Genomic DNA, 19016 nt, shown 5'->3' on the forward strand with positions numbered 1-19016 from the left:
CCATGTCATGGCTGAAAGAGCAACCAAAAACACATACAAATGATGTCGGCATCTCTATTGACATGTGAACCAAATTATATCAGTGTCGCATATCTTTAGTCAAGTTAGCAATATTTCAATATCACTATGAACTTCCCATCATGAGCATTTTATGGCTTATCATGGTGTGGTGATACACCACACTGCTTGGATCTGATTAAAATGGTTCTCATCCATCAATTTAGATAATTTAGAGCTGTAAGTATAGGCAAGCTAAAATCTGTATGCATTCGCACCATATGTTGTAGAAGTAGTTGACAGATCATATGATAGATTGAAGAATAAAGACTCAGTAAAAAAAAATCAAGCAGTACATCTATCAGCAGTTCTCAAATTTATAGAAGTTCCCTCATTTTTAATAAGCGATTTCCATCTGTAACAAATTAATGTGGTCAAAAGGGACACTTTTTTCCGACTGTTAGCCCAAATCATTCACAAACCTCCAATGCACATGAGGATGGGTATCTTGCAGTACAGCATGTAACTGCACATGGCTGTACACTGAAGATATCGAACTACTGTCTATGACAGATGTGCTTGATATAGTACAACAGCTGTATTGGTTCTTGCAGATAACAGATGAAGACATAGTGAGTTTATCCCAAACAAGAATCAATGTGACAACTCCACACTCTCAGCAAAACGGTAGATAAACAAAGCCGAACAAACTTGGAAAAAGGAGAGCAAACGATACCAGAGTTCAGAGTCCAAAGATCAAGGAGCATGGAGCTAGCAGAGGAGAAGTGGCATGGAGTGAGCCCCGGCTAAGCTTGACGAGGCCAGTTTACACGAAACCAAAGAGGTGAAACCAGGTGAGAGCATTCAATATTCAGGGGAATGTGAACACGGTGATTGTGAACAAGATCACGAGCCAATTACAGAGCTGTGTGAGTGTGGAGAGTGAGGAGTAGTGGCCATGGCCAGGTCCAGTACAGAGCTGACACAGATCATGATCGTGTCACACACGAACTACTCTGATGTGTGACCATGCCAGGGTTTTCATGATAAAGGCCTTATAGGCTAGTGACAATGGCCTCAAAATTTCGAGACACCCTTACCGTAGGTAGAACAAAACCTAATAATGTTTTTCCTCATCTCTAAGGTGTCCCATACATGAACATGATTCTTGGCCAAAGTGATTTTAATGCTAAAATGTTTAGGCTTAGCTTTAAAATCACTTTGGCCAAGAATAATTTTCATGTATGGGATACCTTAGAGATGAGGAGAAAGATTATTGGGTTTTGTTCTACCTCCGGTAGGGGTGTCTCGAAAACGAAGACCTTTTTGGGCCCATTGTCACTAGCCTATTGAAGGCATTCTACTCAATATTTCCAAAATGCTTGGACGAAGCCAGACCATAAATATCCACTCTGTTCTTATTAAGTGAGCTATCACTATCACAGTATGATGTCGCACACCTCTGACTATTTTAGGGGTTATATTTCCCCTTCATTGTTTGAATTATATACCAGTTATTTCAAGGAGAGAGCTGTTTGATACATGAAATCCTTTACTAATTCAACACTATTCATTTAGTTGAGCGGCTACAGGAAAAATCGTGCAAATTATGATACAAGCGTGAAATTCGGCAAGTATGTGCTCAAGACCCATACGATCAAATCTATCCGATTGGCCACTTGAAATGGCGGCCATTTTCCAAGATGGCCGCCAAAAAAGACCCAAGAAATGGATATATTGCATAGAATTGACCTAGAGAATTATGATACAAGCATGAAATTCAACATGTATGTGCTCAAGAACAGTATGATCAGATCTACCTGATTGGCCACTTGAAATGGCGGCCATTCCAGAAATTGATTTGTTGGCAGCCATCTTGGAAAATGGCCGCCATTTCAAGTGGCCAATCAGGTAGATTTGATTGTATTGGTCAAGTTTCATGCTTGCATCATAATTTGCACGATTCTTGCCAAATTGGCCTTGTAGCCGCTCTACTAATTCCGAAGAAGGGAAACCCATTACGTTAATCCTTTGGGAGACTTCCCTTGAATGTACAAAAGAGGTGTATTTTCCATTCAATCTCATTTCATAATTGAGAAATAGAAGAAATAGAGGCTTCCTGAAGCATAATGAAATGCATAGCAATATATGAACCCTGTTCGCTTTGGATTGTCGGCTCTATAGGTATGAAACTTAATTTATTTTTCTGTCACCATTCAGCAGATAGCAGTATGACTTACCACCTTTGACTGTATTTATTTCTGTATCTGTATCCTCCTCAGTCTTATGGCAATTCACTCCAGCAGTCGGTGAGCTTTTAAAAAGGGTTGCCCATTTTGCTTGTCCACCTTCATTTCAAAGAGTAGGAGTAAAATGCAGGTTAATCATGTAAGGTCCTTAACAAAGCAAAGTGTACTCACAGAGTTGGTCATCATCACCCACCCAGCTTTGAGTGGGTGTCTGCTAAGAAAAATGGCAACATTAAAACACTCTAATCTGTTTCATTAGCCTACAAAAGGGGGCCAGATCTCAAACTATCCGTTGATGCTTCCAGTAAGAATTATTACAGGTTTTAAAACAGTTTTGAGGTTGCTAATTTATGACTCATCTTTCTTTCTTTTCTACTCTTAATTGCATAAAATACATAGATTTACAGCTGATTCTTGATAACCCATTACCAGTGATGGAACATTAGTGGTTTTCACACCTCATTGCAAAGTCAGATGCAGTTCAATGATCATTACCAGCATTTAGATTTAGATGGTGATGTGGCACTCCTAACTGGGCTATGCACTGCTTCCTTAGGGTTGCATGATCAATGGGCTCATCGTATATGGAAATGTTCCCAGGGCTAATCACTACCATATGGACACATAAATACACACATGTGCAAACACACATGCACACACGCACACAAGCATACAAGGCACACATGCACATGAGACACACAAACACACACACACACACACGCACATGACACACACACACACACACACACACACACACACACACACACACACACACACACACACACACACACACACACACACACACACACACACACACACACACACACACACACACACACACACACACGCACACACACCAACCTGATAATCAGTTGCATTAATCACTTTGTTAATTGCAGCAAGGATTGAGGGGGAGATGCAAATGCTTTTGTCTAATGACCATGTGGTGGAAGAGGAAAGCTAAGTGTGCCTTCGTCAAATGTGAATGACTGCATTCTGATTTGAAAGTGTAAATGGAAAATACCATCATATCCACAGCCCCCCCCCCCTCACACACACACACTCCACATCTCTCTCTCAATCTCTCACTCATTCTCTCTCTCACTCACACACATACACACGCGCACACACACAGACACGCGCGCGCACACATACACAAACACACACACACACACACACACACACACACACACACAGACACGTGTGCACACACACACACACACGGATGTTTCAAAGTGTAAATGGAAAAGACCATCATACCCCAACCTCCCCCCCCCCCCCACACACACACACACACACACACTCCACATCTCTCTCTCAATCTCTCTCTCACTCACACACGCACACACACACACACACCCACACACGACACGTGCGCACACACGCACACACACACACACACACACGGACTCGTGTGTACACGCTTAGACACACACACATGCACACTCACACTCACACACACATGCACTACACACACACACACACACATGCACTACANACACACTCACACACACATGCACTATACACACACACACACTCACACACACATGCACTACACATACACACACACACACATGCGCGCGCGCACACACACACAATTTTTTCCATATATCATTTCAATAGTGCAATACATGGGCATATATTCTGTGAATTGACGCCCTTACATGCTGAGCAGTAACAATACGTTCTCAACCTGAACCTCTGCTTTTGCCATGCATGACTTTTGGCCTCTTATGTGATGCAGTCTGTCTTCTATGGAAGCAGTCTTTCATAAGGTTCGCTCAGACCCGGCTGCAGAACCAAGTCGTTGGACGGGCATTTGATGGAGTATGGGGGGGCACCTTGGCGGGGGGTATAGGGGTCCTCCTCCCAAAATCTTTGTATTTCTTAGAAGCAATTTCCTGCATTTTCACCAAATTGTGGGCTCAGTTTCAGCTCTGTATGAAACAGTACTACAGTTCACTTATTATTTCACATTTAAGTCTACTGATAATGTGTAAATAGTGTAGTGGTGGTTAAGCACTGGTAGCATTTTATCTTATACTTTATATTTACTGTATTCAGAAAAAAAATACTCATTTGTTGCATATTAATGACGATATCAGCATGTTTAGGTGAATAGGCCCAGGGGGTGCACAGCAGCTGGGGGGGCAATGCCCTCCAAACAGAAGAGAGTTGAATTCGCCTCTCTTAAGTTATGAATGAAGAAAAGCTCAACGGATTTCCTCTGTGCTGCATGCAGATCTCTTAGTGATGAGTTGTCTTCCTCTGAGCAGGCCTGAGGCCATCACCGTTGGCTCTAGTCAGCTGAAAACACAAGAGTGATTCAAGGCCTGTGGCCCTCCTGTTTCTGTTTCATATCTATAGTAGCTACAATACATACCAAGGGACTCCTACATATTGTAGAGGTGGTGTGTGTGTCTGTGCGTGTGTGCATGTGTGTGTGTGTGTGTGTGTGTGTGTGTGTGTGTGTGTGTGTGTGTGTGTGTGTGTGTGTGTGTGTGTGTGTGTGTGCGTGTGTGTGTGTGTGTGTGTGTGTGTGTGTGTGTGTGTGTGTGTGTGTGTGTGTGTGTGTGTGTGTGAAGTGAGGGGCAGAGACATCCAAAGTGTGTGTGTGTGTGTGTGCGTGTGCGTGTGCGTGTGCGTGTGCATGACTTAACTGTACACATCTGGGTTCACACAATGAAACACTGTTGCTGAACAGAAAACACACGTCTGCACGATAAACAAGTGCAGATGGATTAATTCATTAATAATTAATTTGAAAATGTGTAAAATCACTGTCATGGAGCTCCCATATTTCAGTCTCTCACCTTGGCCATCCCAATTAAATAGCATGGTCCCCTGCAAGGCAACTGACTTATAATTGCCAAATACTGATCGATCTACACCAAGGACAGTAAGTTTTCATTTTTTATTGACATATTTTATTCTGGCAAACCTCAAAATTGAGGTGTAGATAATTGGCAAATGTTGATGTGTGCAGTGATATTCGAATGGGGTTTGTCAAACAGGCAATGGGGCAACTCTAAATATGTGATTCTGAGTAGTGTGTAGTATGTACATGGCCTTGCATCAGGGGCGCTGCCAGAAATGTTGGGCCCCATGAAAGATTCGAATTTTGGGCCCCCTTAAGGGCCCCTCTCAGTGCTTGGGCCCCCTTAAGGGCTCCTATCAGTGCTTGGGCCCTTAGAATCTGTACCACTTTTCCCCCCCTAGCGGCCCCCATGCCTTGCATCACTCTTTCTCTTAAACACTTAGGGTTTTCTTTTGCCTTAAGCAGGGGCGGAGCACTGGTATTGGGACAGGGGGGGGGCGGGAGATGTGTCAGAGGCGTTGGGCCCATGAAAATATCGTAGAATGGGACCCCTACAAGATATTTGGGAATCGAAAGCCACTGGCAGGGGGCCCCCCCAAGTGGTGAGGCCGGGGGTTCCTGGCCCCTATGCCCCCCCTCTGCTCCGCCCCTGGCCTTAAGACATGTACAAGTTTTTATGTTTTATCTGACATGTTTCGACGGTGTTACTTCCGTCTTCATCAGAGGGTCACTGTGATGTTGATGAGTGGCGTGCTTTAAAAACAGCTGATACATATCACTCTTTCTCTGTTGAGCGAATAGAAGCAATAATCCATCAATTGTGAGTGTTTATATACCTGATAATCATTTCTCAAAAAGGGGAGACGATCAGTTGTTGCACTGAACCGTACTGATGCTTTGATTATCAAGATAAAATGAAGTTTGGACAAATGAAGTTTGGATTTTGTATGAAGATGTCTGAAATACTGAAATACTGGAAACAGAGATAGCAGGAAACATGTTGAATAAATTATGTATCAATCAGAGAACTATAGAGGTATTTAAGAGTCGTAGCTTCAGACAGTTGAGAAAGGGGGTGAGGGGCACAAGAAAAATGTCTGCTGCCAAGCATCTCAAATTACATTTTTCTTTTTAAGATTTGAAGGTTTGGGTGGGCAGGCTGGTATCATTTCTCTTGACTCTTGAGTCAAGAAGATGATTCTCACTGTGAATAGCTGCACATTTCAGTAAGCATGGCGCCTTAAGAACAAGAGAAGTGACGGTCTGCTTTTGGCAACAGAGGCTGAAACGGCAGACTATTCTGCTGAGAGGCAATGTCATCTTTCTACAGATTTCAGGTGTCTGCACAAGCAACTTCACTTGCAAGTTTATTTAGTGTGTTTCAATAGCTGCACCACTTGCAAAACGTGACTGCACCTTACAAAAAGATAAGAGCAGAAAAGCTCTAAAAAAGCTGTGAATGAGTTGCTGTCTTATGTTAAGTTTTTCACCTGAAAAGGACTGTTTAAATGTAAGCACATGAATTCAAGGGTGTGTAAACATTCAAATGAATATCTGTGCAAAGCACATATTTCTTGATGAAGTACTGTAGATAAATCATTTATCACATGAATACAAATATTATATTCCAGGAAAGGAATGGAATTGAAGAGACAAATCATGTACACCCTCCAAAACGAAGTCTACAACTAAGCTGGTTTGACCTCGAGTTCATGATGTACAGTATGTCTCCGACTGATAATCAATTTCTGATTCCCACCTCAGAATTAGAAATGAAACTGAATAAGTCTTTTAAGGCTCTTTTCCACTTACGGTTTTGCTCGACACAGCGTGACTTGGCCTCCGCTTTTTGCTTTATGATTGCGCTTTGTCGTGCCCAATCGAAAAGTAAAAAGCGGTGACCGAGTCATGTTGTGTTGAGCTGTAGGCCTACCACAAAACCGTCAGTGGAAAAGAGCCTTTAGGGAAGAGCGAAAGAAATTGCCTACATTAATGAACTGTTTTGACCTCTTGAGTGCATGGAGGAGACTTACTTAAACCTGAGTTCAGGTCTAATGAAGCTACAAATCAGTTTTCCAGTGGTCTTATGAAATGCTGATATCACTCCTGCTTGGTTACCCAGCAACTTAATTCAAATGTCCTCGTATGAACCACACTTTAAACTACTTTAAAGGGAAACATTCGCAGTGAGCACCATAATATTCTATGCAAAACAGCTTATCTGAAGGCTGTTCATGTCTCACCATCCAGAACTTTTTCTACATAGTGCATATTGTAAAAGAGGTCTAGTACCAGGTTCAAACCCATACAGTGTCACAGCAACTTTGGAGTTAGACGTGGTACTAACGGTGAATCCCATTACAACCCTTAGCCCTACGCCTTTCACCTTTGCCTCCGTTTTGCGCGTCCACGTGTAGGGGTAGTGACATCCCGATTCACAATCAGACAGATGGGTAGGGGTACGGCGAAGGGCTTTCCACCCCTCTGCGCGGAGATTTTCCAACACCAGACTCCACAACGGAAGGCAACGACAGGTTTCCCTGAATGCATTGCGAATTCATTTAAAAATTGGTGGCAAGCAGTGGCACCCACAATAGCACACAAGTTTAAGTATTTTCGCTGCAATTGACGGTTTTAAAGTGGTAATAATTATTCCATTGTACTAAGTTTAACATTGTCCTAATGTGTGATGGCCCTTTTCTCCGTGAAACGCACATGAAAAATATCGCTATTAATGTCAACCTAATGCATGGAATTAGTGACAGCTGTAAGTGTCATTCCATGACTGTTGAAGGGGTATCCCAATTCATAGCGGTTGCGTTTCAAGCCCTACACCTTACAGCTTCGTTGGAAAGCACGAGGGGCACGGGGAAGGCGTAGGGGTAGGGGTAGGGGTAGAGATTAGTAATGGGAAAGGCCCTTTGTCAACTAAAAGCCAAGCTAGTCAGTGGTTAGTTATCTACCCTTATGTAAAAAAGAGAAAAACACGCGCATCCGTGGGTGCAGGACCAGCAAAAATACCATGAAAACCGAAAGAAAAGTCTGCGACACCAAGCTCCCGTTTCTCTTATTTTAATGCAATGTTACGGGCAGCATGCCCTTCATCAGACACACACACACACACACACACACACACACACACACACACACACACACACACACACACACACACACACACACACACACACACACACACACACACACCTGCACCATGTGTGCACGCATGCACTACCAAGTACGGGTGACTGGGCCCTGCAACATACAATACACCACCACCACTATTCGCTGCTTGCAGATACAGACCCTACATTAACTTAAGTGTGTTCCCTATTCACATCTTGTTGTAATGTACAATAAGTCATAATGATTCATCCATTCAATAATACTTCATTCATTTCTTTTCATACCGCAGAATCACTGTCTTTGTTTTGTCATTTGTGTGTGTGTGTGTGTGTGTGTGTGTGTGTGTGTGTGTGTGTGTGTGTGTGTGTGTGTGTGTGTGTGTGTGTGTGTGTGTGTGTGTGTGTGTGTGTGTGTGTGTGTGTGAGAGAGAGAGAGAGAGAGAGAGAGAGAGAGAGAGAGAGAGAGAGAGAGAGAGAGAGAGAGAGAGAGAGAGAGAGAGAGGGGTTTTTTTTCAAGCAGCTCTCTCCATGTGTGTACATTTCATGTTTCCCTCTCATTGTGTGTATGTGTGTGTGTGGGTGTGTATAATGCATTCACGACATGTTTGTGGAGATGAGTGTCTGTTTTGTGTGAAGTAGCAGCTGGCTGCAGGAGTCCCTTGTCTTGTATTTTGTGATGTGGAGTCCCTCACCCATGCTCATAATTATAGTAATCCTGGGTGTAATAGTTCTGCCCAGGGTCGATACTCGACTCTATCGAGACCTCCTGAGGAGAAAAGCAGCATCATTACCCACACACACACACACACACACGCGCACGCACGCACACGCACACACACACAATGGAAGTGAAACAAGAGGAAATGTACAGTGAGAGAGAGAGAGAAAGAAAGATCATGTTTGAATAAAAGACGATACACCAAGCTACAACTAGACAGAATGAAGGGTGTTTCACACGTCCCCATCTACTGAGGACTGGTTAAACCTTCATGAGCATCTGCTTTTCAACAGGAGAGCCTATCCCATTCAACTTCTTAAACAAACTACCGATTTAACTTGTCAGCTGCGCCGTGACACATTGGCACAGAATCTGGGGAGGTAGATTCGGGTTTTCCAGCTAAGCTCAACAGTGTTTGACTGTAAAAACAAAACGGTTGACCATATGTGTGACTATGGAGATAACAGCACAGATCTAAAGAGAAGATACAGACATCCAGGGACAGAGAGACAAAAGTCAAAAGGTAGATTCGGTAATTTTAGCACACAGGAACAGAGATAGAGAGCTGCACTGAGTCAGACCCACACCTGACAGAGACAAATCAAAGTTAGACAAAATCAAAATACGAGAAAAACGAAACAAAAAAATAAACGTGTCAAATGTTTTCCAGACGTACACCTGGTGATAGCAGCCATGGCACAGCAGGAGACAAACAGCCATATCAGCCAAGCAGCAGGATGTCTGGGCTTGTTCACTGTAGTAAAACACCACCTGAGGCCACTGGCAGCAATATACATTCTCCCCCCGCTGTCTTTCGCCTCTCTGAGCTCCCACTGTTACCACCAGACAGCAAAGGTGCACCAGGACCAGACTACCATTTTAGGCTACTGTAGATATGTGTGCTTCAAACTAATATTAGTTCATCTAGCAGAGAAGACAGAAGAAAAATGACTGGGTGTTGCATGAGAGAAGTTGAGCTTGTTCCCAGGAGCTCACTGTAAAACACCACCTGAGGCCACTGGCAGAAATACATCCTCCCCCTGCTGGCCTTCGCCTCCCAAAGCTCCAACTGGCACCACCAGACAGCAAAGGTGCTCCAGGACCAGACTACCATTTTAGGGTACTGTAGATTTGTGTGCTTCAAACTAATATTAGTTCATCTACATCTTTTTAGATACACATCTGGGGGCGGATTACAGAAAATTTCCTATCTTAAGTCAAAAGTTAAGATAAGACGAGTGGAGATAAGATTTTTTCCATTTTGATATTACAGAAGCAAATCCTATCTCAATTTAGGATTCTTATCTTATCTTTGTAAATCCTATCTTATCTCGAGTTAGGACTCCTAAGTAAGCGATCGAGACATCTAGGATCGACTTTTTATGTCTGTTACCTTAGCAACTGATGATGCGTTGTGTCTCGTGAAGTGTCGTTTGTTTTGACAAAGTAGGCTAACAACTAGCACTAGCGAAAGAAAAAAATAAGGTAGATATGGATAATCCGAAAAGAAGAGCATTAAATTTTAAACACGACGAGGTGGAAGCCTTGGTAACTTTGGTAGAGGAGTCGAAGGACATTTTATTCGGCAAGTTCAGTGCCACACTTACGAAAGAAATGAAAGACAAAGAGTGGCAAAGAATTGCCAACACCGTCACGGCCGTGGCGGGCATATATAGAGATGTAGACTCGGTGAAAAAGAAAATCACCACGCTCACCAGCCAGATAAAAATGAAGGCGGCGATGGCCAATAAAGAGCAACGCAAGACAGGAGGGGGAACGTCGTCTGCTCCTGTGCTGACACCAGCGGAGACGAGGGTGCTCGGCCTCGTAAAACCGGTCAGCTATGAAGGTATGTATAAGAACTCTGCAATGGTGTCTGACAAGCCTACTAGCCCACAAGCATGGCTTCACAACAACAAAATAATATAAAGAAGCACATGACTGTGCTGGCAGTCAAAATTACACAACAGGGTAGACCACTCTGTTATAGCATAAGATGGCTTACCGAAATCACGCCGATCACAACTTTTATCCAATGTGCAGCTACAACACGGTCATGTTTTGCCACGCTGTCCTGTTAACATTGCACACATTTCATGCTCGCCGTATGTGTTGAGTCGTTAATGAACACGCGTAAGTGCATTACATTGACTTTAGAATAACGCTTATGCATGAGAGCAATAATAACGGGATCTTATGCTGTATCTGAGAGTAGTGCTAGCTCTCTTGTCCTTGCTACCGAACCCATACAGTAGCCTAATGCCAGGCTCCCCCTAGTGCAGGGGGTGAACATAACAACACTAAATATTTAAGAGTAGGCCTAACCTACCCCGATTTGACTGCTGCAACAATAGCCATAGGCCTATCCTTTGAGATGATGCATTATTTAGGTCTGCTTGTTTGTCCTTGTCCATCACAGGCGTACACGGAGGCAGTGAGGTGGGGTTGCCGGTTCCAAATGTGGACTTGGAAACCATTGAGCTGCTGGATTTTGGCAACACTGAAGTGGTTCTTCAGCTGGAAGCCCAACCACCACCAAGTAAGTATGCCTAACAAGATCTTCTCAAGTAGATTAAATATGTACTGTATTTTTTGAAGCCGTCAACCTACATAACTTATGTTCTGCTTTTTTTTCCCACAGAAAAAAAGAAACGGCAGCAAACGGACACTCAAGCCTTAATTGAGATAGAGAGGGAGAAGTTGGAGCTGTACCGTCAGCATTTAGAGTTACAGAAGGAACGACTGGCTCTGGAAAGAGAAAAATTTGAATGGGAGAGGAGAAAATTCTCAAAAGAAATTGAAAATGAAATTGAAATGTAAATAATAAATAAGTTCACATGCATTAATTTTACCAATATGGAATGTGTTTTTATTTACTTTTTTTAAGTTCTTATTTTATTTTCAAATGATTTATGGCCTTGTAAAAAAGTCTCTTATGAGCTGAGCCCTTACAGTCAGCCCATTGGCATGAGCCTCCTCCACCTCTTCTGGGTGCTCTTGTTGAATAATGTCTACTTCAGGATCTGGTACGTTTGCCAGCCTACAGATGTTGTGCAGTACAGCTGTGGCCTTAATGAATAGGACCACCTTCTCAGGCGTGTATTGTAGGTAGCCTCCACTCACATCATGACACCTCCATCTGGTATTGGACACATTTATAATGGTCATGAGTGAGACATACATTCTTATTAAGTTATATGACACTTATATAAGACAGTATTATCTACAAGGTCAGATTTTTTCTACAAGGTGCAACATTTAGGCTCACCTGCTTTTCCAAACACCAAACAGCCGCTCTATTCTCGCCCTACATTTTTTATGGGCCCGATTGTATCTAATAACAAACAAAGCAACAGCAAAATCAAAGTGGTGTCTCCAGGCAGCAGTCACTGCAATATAAATATTTAGACTGCATTACACATAGGCCTAGGCCTACCGCATGTCTGCGTCAGTCTGCTCATCCACCACAGGGGTCATGAGATAGGCCTTCAGTGGATAACCAGAGTCCCCAAGCAGCCACCCACTTACATTCCTCTCCTCCAGATAAGTGTTCAGGTCGCTGCAGTAGTAAAGAAGAACTAGATTAGTGGCTATATAGCTAGATACAGTAGATATAGGCATATTAAAGTTAGTGTAATGTAATGTAATAACAAGAAAAGTATGCCACCTTGTATTGAAGACAAATGCGTCGTGAGCAGAACCAGGCCACCTTGCTACTAGATGCCTTATCATCATATGTGATCCCCTACAGCCTGCACATTGATGGCATGGTAAGGTTTTCTACACACATACGCCCCCTCGTCGACAGCAGGGGCTTTTACCAGAAACAATGATCCATCCACCAAAAACCCAAAAACGCCCGGCATATTAGACTGCCGTTAAAAGGCCTCTTTTATAACATTCACCTCCTGCCCAGTGGGGAAACGTATGTAGTGCACGGCCAGTCCGCCAATTGCTGTTGCCACCTCCTCCAGGTTTTTTGATACGGCAGGCTGAGAAACTTTCGCCAGGTCAGCGACCTCACTTTGGAAGTCGCCTTTGGCAAAAAACCGCAGAGCATTGGTTAGTTGCAAAATTACCGGTAAGGCTCCGTGTCGCCGCGTAGGTCTCTCCAACTTTGGGCGGAGGTGCTCGGCTAATTGTATTATTACATGCCGGGGCAAACGATATCTGCTAATTAATACGCGGTCATCAAATCGCAATACATCGCCGGGGTCCACCATTGCCCTTTCTACATAAAGGTTTCGGTACTCCCTCCGACGCTGTTGTGCCAACAAAATTGCTGCCATTTCCCCCCCGATAGATAGCCTAACTGAAAATATCTGACAAAGCACACTTAGGACAGCAACGGGGTTATCCTAAAGTTAGGACAGTTTATTTAAGATTTTTCGAAGATAGGATGCTTCTGTAATACACTTTTCTTAACTTGAGATAGGACGCGTAAGCCAACTTAGGAAACGCTGTTCTGTAATGCGCTTTTCCTAAATACGGTCCTAAAGTGCCGTTGCCGCGGTAACCAGACAGATAAGATAAGATTCTCAACTTAGGAAGTTTCTGTAATCCGCCCCCAGGAGTTACCTGCTGATGATAAACAGCTATAGCAGTCGTAGCAAGGTGTTCATGGCCACTGGCAGCACTATACATCCCCCCCCCCCCCCGCTGTCTTTCGCCTCCCAGAGCTCCCACTGTTACCACCAGACAGCAAGAGGTGCACCAGGACCAGACTACCACTTTAGGCTACTGTAGATTTGTGTGCTTCAAACTAATATTAGCTCATCTAGCAGAGAAGACAGAAGAAAAAATGACTGGGTATTGTATGCGAGAATTGGAGCTTGTTCCCAGGAGCTCACTGTAAAACACGACCTGAGGCCACTGGCAGCACTACATTCTCCCCCGCTGTCCTGCGCCTCCCAGAGCTCCCACTGTTACCAGCAGACAGCAAAGGTGCACCAGGACCAGAATAGCATTTTAGGGTACTGTAGATATTTGTGCTTCAAATGTCCGAGTGTTACATGGCATGAGAAAGTTGAGCTTGTTCCCAGGAGCTCACTGTAAAACACCACCTGAGGCCACTGGCAGCACTATACATTCTCCCCCACTGTCCTGCGCCTCTCAGAGCTCCCACTGTTACCAACAGGCAGCAAAGGTGCACCAGGATCAGACTACCATTTTAGGGTACAGTAGATATGTGTGCTTCAAACTAATATTAGTTCATCTAGCAGAGAAGAAAAAATGACTCAGTGTTGCATGAGAGAAGTTGAGCTTGTTCCCAGGAGCTCCCTGTAAAACACCACCTGAGGCCACTGACAGAAATACATCCTCCCCCGCTGTCCTGCACCTCCCAGAGCTCCCACTGTTACCAGCAGACACAGTGATAATAATATCTGTGGTTTACTATTTAATAATGTTAAAGATGTCTGGTCCAGTGCAACAGCTGAACACACGCACTCGCACAAACATGCGCACACACTGATGATACTATAAGCTGGTGAGGAAGTGTTGAGGTCAGAAATGAGAGGGTGCCATTAGTTAGAGCCAATGCTGACATCTTACAGTAATGTCAATACAAGGCAATTTAGTGGTGGGACACTATGGAACCCACACTATGACTCCACACATTCCACAATGGATAAAGGCTACTGGAGTAAAATCCATTTCCTCAATGTACCCACTCTCCCCTAGAGCAGTGGTTCTTAACCTGGGGTGTGGGCACCCCCTGGGGGTGGGCCAGAGATTTCAGGGGGTGCGCAGAATTTTGTTTGTGTTGAGGTTGTGACCAAATTTTTTCTAGTGAACTTAATAATTGGGCCAGATCTAAACAAAATTAAAACATATAGTCCCCATGTAAATGCATTCAAGTATAGATTAATGTCTGAAGCAAGAATTATTGTAATTAATCACTTAAATATTTTTTTTGTGCGTATACACGTATAGAAGTTTGGTTTGGGGGTGCACGGCCTGTCTTGGGCACAGGTAAGGGGGTGCTTTAAGAAAAAAAGGTTAAGAACCACTGCCCTAGAGTCTCCTCCTCTGCGTGCACACCAGACAGCTCACATCCACTTTCATACACATATCACATTCAGACAGTGAGCTCTCATTCCAAAGCTCCCATTCCAAAGAAATTGGTTTCCAAAGAAACCAATTTTGGCCTCCTGTTTTTCATGCATGGCGCCAGGCAATATTGCATTTACCGTAAGAAAAGGTAACATACAAATAAAAAAAAAGCCAGTGCACTCTGATGGTAGATGTGCCTTGAATTGTGACATCGCTTCATCCATCTTTCTCCTGAAAGTGGAGCCGTTGCTGTGAAATGTCCATACAATTAGCAATGAGTAAATAGGCCTACATTCAGGGCTCTTAATTAACTTTTTTCATCACCAGTCAAAATGTCTTGGAGATGTTAATCTTACTAGCCAAACACACTCACTAATTGGTCAAAGTGGCTAGTAAGTTGGTATTTTCTGCCAGCCAAACTGAAGTTTGGTGTTACAGTAATTTAGAGCCCTTAATACATTATACTCACTCTTTACATCTGGAGATGTGTGTGTGTGTGTGTGTGTGTGTTTGTGTGCGTGCATGCGTGCATGCGTGCGTGTGTAGAGGACGATGATGGTGGTAAGCCAATGTTAGGGAGACACAGAACAATTACCACTGGATTTTTTTTTTTTGTGAAAGCCCAACTAGGAAACTCCAACTACCATTGTGACAAAGCACTCCACAGCACAATGCAAAGTGTTCAATGCACAATGCACACAACAACATTGCATTTATGCCTCACCCGTGCAAGGGGGCAGCCCCCAATGGGCGCCCAAAAGGGAGCAGGGACCACTCTCCGAAGCTGTCCCTGAGTAGCTACTTGTGATATTCAATGCTGTTAAGCTACGTACACACACATCGTTGCTATTTACTAGCTTCTTGCTTGCTCGCCTACCTGCCACCCTCTCATGGAACGTTCGCTGAAAGTTCCCGTGGCTTTAACTGCCAATCTACAGGCCAGAAGTACCGAACTCTGCATTCCAATTGGTTACTCGCTTACTCGCCTCAATCGAAGTTAAAATATTTTCAACTTGTTATCCGCCCACATCACACCGCTTGTATAGTACTCGCCTACTGGCCTGGTCGTCTCACATTGACATTCTATTGACTTCATTCACTGAGCAAGTAACTAGTAGCGACGTGTGTGTACGTAGCTTTACTCCTAAAGGCAGGGTCATATGATGAAGGCATATAAGTTAGCAAATGCAGTGTTAATTCAACACTAAGGCCTATATGCTTTTTATACATCCTCTTTTTGGAAAGGGATATGGTTGAATAGCTACACTTCAACTACACATACTTTTTCACGACTGCAGGGCTTTTGTACATGCTCTCTGGCAGAATCCTCTGGAAGAGTCTTTACATGACTCTGGCAGAATCCTTTTCAAACCGATGCCCATCCGAGGGAGTATTCATGAGTTAAGGTGCTGTTTCCACGTAGCAAGACATTTTTTTAGCAGGGTATTTTTTTCTCCTGTTTAGGTGTAAACGCAACATGTGGACAAAAATAAATCCTCCATTGTAACAAATGCGTTTCAGCCCCCTAAATAGGATATTTTTTCTCCTGCTTTTTATACCTGGGTTTTAAATATCTGCTACATGGAAACGGAAGGCCAAAACCAATGCAACCAGGAGAAAAAAATATCCACATATAAAAATATCCAGCTACGTGGAAACGGCACCATAATGTATTTTTAATACATTCACTGGATTCCTCGCACAAGTGGTGTTTTAGGCAACATGCAAAGTGCACAAGAATACTCAAAGTAGTGAAACTCAGAACAAAGTGGTTCTTTGTTGAGTTAACATAGCCCAGATGAAGTACGGTCACCTCTTTTCTAGAAACCCTTGCCAGCTGGTTAACGTGTTGGACACAATTTCTTTTGTGTCGCTTGCAAAAATCTCATGCATGCCACCCACTCTTCTAACTTTTGCATCATTGATGTGTAAATGAATAAAAGAAGAATTACATTTCTTCTTGCCAACATGTAAAGTGCACATAGATACACAAATATATAGTGAGCCTCAGAAAAAAAGGTTTCATTGTTGAGTCAACATAGCTGAAATACCTGCACACATTTTGTAGAAACCCTTGCCAGCTTGTTAATGTGTTGGACACGTTTTCTTTTGTCTCGCTTGCACACATCTCATGCATGCCACAAACGCCTCTGACTTCTGCATCATTGATGTATATAAAAAAGCATCCAAATCGATTTTTATTTCCTTGCAGGAATAAACCTTAGGAACAAGAGCTATTTTGTGGAAGAAAAGGGATTGTATGACTGTGACGGCTGTCCGGGTCCAATGCCGTTTGTTCTGCTCTTTGCGCTCGCTCGCTACGTGCTGTGCATGGTGGCGGCACTGCAGGGGCTGTTTTGGAGATGGCACCAACACAGAGGCGCGCCAGCCAGCTGATTAGAGATGCATGGTGCTATCTGAAAGTTTAGGGTGTGCTTTGTCAAGGCTGGTCTAGTGGAGAAATAGGGCCCTGGCACTTTTGGCTTAAAGGGGCCTCTAATAATTAGCAGTGCAGAACTGATTCATCAGTGGACCCCACACCCTCGTGGACCCCTATATTCAGAAAAGTTATTATTATTATTATTTTGCATTTCTGAAAATAGGGGCCCACGAGGGTGCGGGGCCCACCGGGAAATGCCCTCTATGCCACAAGGCCAGTGCTGCCCTTGTGTGCTTTGTCAAGGCTGTATTTGCTTTTCTATTCATGTATTAAAAAAGGGACAGCAATGGCTCTCGGTCCCTCGTGGCCTTCACAGAACGAACCAGATGTACTCCAGGTAGAATAGACTTGCGGGAAGTAGGGAAAAATATGATTCCCCTCACAGCACTTAAGATTGCTTTTTGACCATTCTTCTGAGGAAACGCATAAAAACGTCAGGGTTAGGAGTCTCGTTTGACCAGACATGGTATTAAAAGCAAGCATGAGTAACAAAAGCACTTACCGTGAACCACTTACCGTATCAACCTTCCCTTGAAACGCAAACAATGCAGCTTTTTCCCCCTCTCAAACACATACTTCCTTTGATTCTACTTCATACACAATTTTGTGTGGCCAACACTAAATATCCAATAAAACTGGACAGGCAGCCAAACCTCACATGTAGGAAAATCAATCTCTAGACAGCATGCAGTGAAACAAAGAAGACCCATACAGATTGAATAAAATACCCTAATGTTAAGGACAGGTATAGTCACACAAAAGATATCCAAGTTCCACCCTATCAGGGGCGCCACCAGAAATGTTGGGCCCCATGAAAGATTTGAATTTTGCGCCCCCTTTAAGGGCCCCTGTCAGTGCTGTCAGTTCTTGGGCCCTTAGAATCTGTAACACCTTTCCCGCGGCCAGGGGCGCCACCAGAAATGTTGGGCCCTATGAAAGATTTGAATTTTGGGCCCCTTAAGGGCCCTTGTTAGTGCTTTTGGGCCCTCTTAAAGGGGTATGCCACTATTTTGGGGCTTAATACAGTTAAAATCGTTGGCTGGGGTTTATAAAGGTGGAAAAGTGTCTTATTTTTCATGTTAAGCGTTGTCTTGCTTTAAGACAAGTTAAAAGAGGGAATATGTCGCTAAGCTAGTGAAAGTCAATGTATCCGTGTAGCATTGTAGCATGCTACATGGATACATTGACTTAGAATCTGTAACACCTTTCCCGTGGCACCCATGCACCCTATAAAACCCTTATTGCATTTTCCTTGCAAAACTTGTCCTAGTAACCTCTGCTAGCACAAAGAGGCCTTTAGCTTTTGTCTGTGAGTTGAATGGAGCCGCAAGACACTACCGTTAGGGAGTTTATCACTCTTTTCGACTTCATTTATCTGAAATAGTCAATCTGTGACAGTCAATAAACCCCCAATTTAGAATACAGAGGTGTGCTTCCCACTCTGACTACACTACCAGGGGATTCACAAAATCACTCAAAGAGTGGGGTCTTACATTGTCTTTTTCACACAAATAATGAACCTTTCCAAATAGACCTGAAATGTGTTGGGATATTTGCAAAGAATCACGCAAATGGCCCAGCACAGGAGCTCTGAAGAAACGGAGGCAGGAAAATCAAT

General features: G+C 43.5%; 1 protein-coding gene and 1 long non-coding RNA gene across 2 annotated transcripts; one reads left to right on the forward strand and one right to left on the reverse strand.

Annotated features, from left to right (window-relative positions):
- Positions 1–10203: 10203 nt before the first annotated feature.
- LOC134467054 (myb/SANT-like DNA-binding domain-containing protein 4) lies at positions 10204–11457 on the forward strand. The gene is made up of 2 exons (XM_063220980.1): positions 10204–10753; positions 11324–11457. Exons 1-2 carry the CDS (start codon positions 10396–10398, stop codon positions 11455–11457), a joined length of 492 nt encoding a protein of 163 aa, XP_063077050.1. The 5' UTR covers positions 10204–10395.
- A 91-nt stretch (positions 11458–11548) lies between these two features.
- On the reverse strand, positions 11549–12603 carry LOC134467489 (uncharacterized). Its single transcript, XR_010038575.1, has 3 exons — positions 12341–12603; positions 12173–12238; positions 11549–12043 (listed from the first exon to the last, which is right to left on the reverse strand). It is a non-coding gene; the product is annotated as an uncharacterized LOC134467489 (long non-coding RNA).
- Between the last annotated feature and the right edge of the window lie 6413 nt (positions 12604–19016).

This window comes from Engraulis encrasicolus, chromosome 17 (assembly GCF_034702125.1).
Source record: "Engraulis encrasicolus isolate BLACKSEA-1 chromosome 17, IST_EnEncr_1.0, whole genome shotgun sequence".
Taxonomy (NCBI): domain Eukaryota; kingdom Metazoa; phylum Chordata; class Actinopteri; order Clupeiformes; family Engraulidae; genus Engraulis; species Engraulis encrasicolus.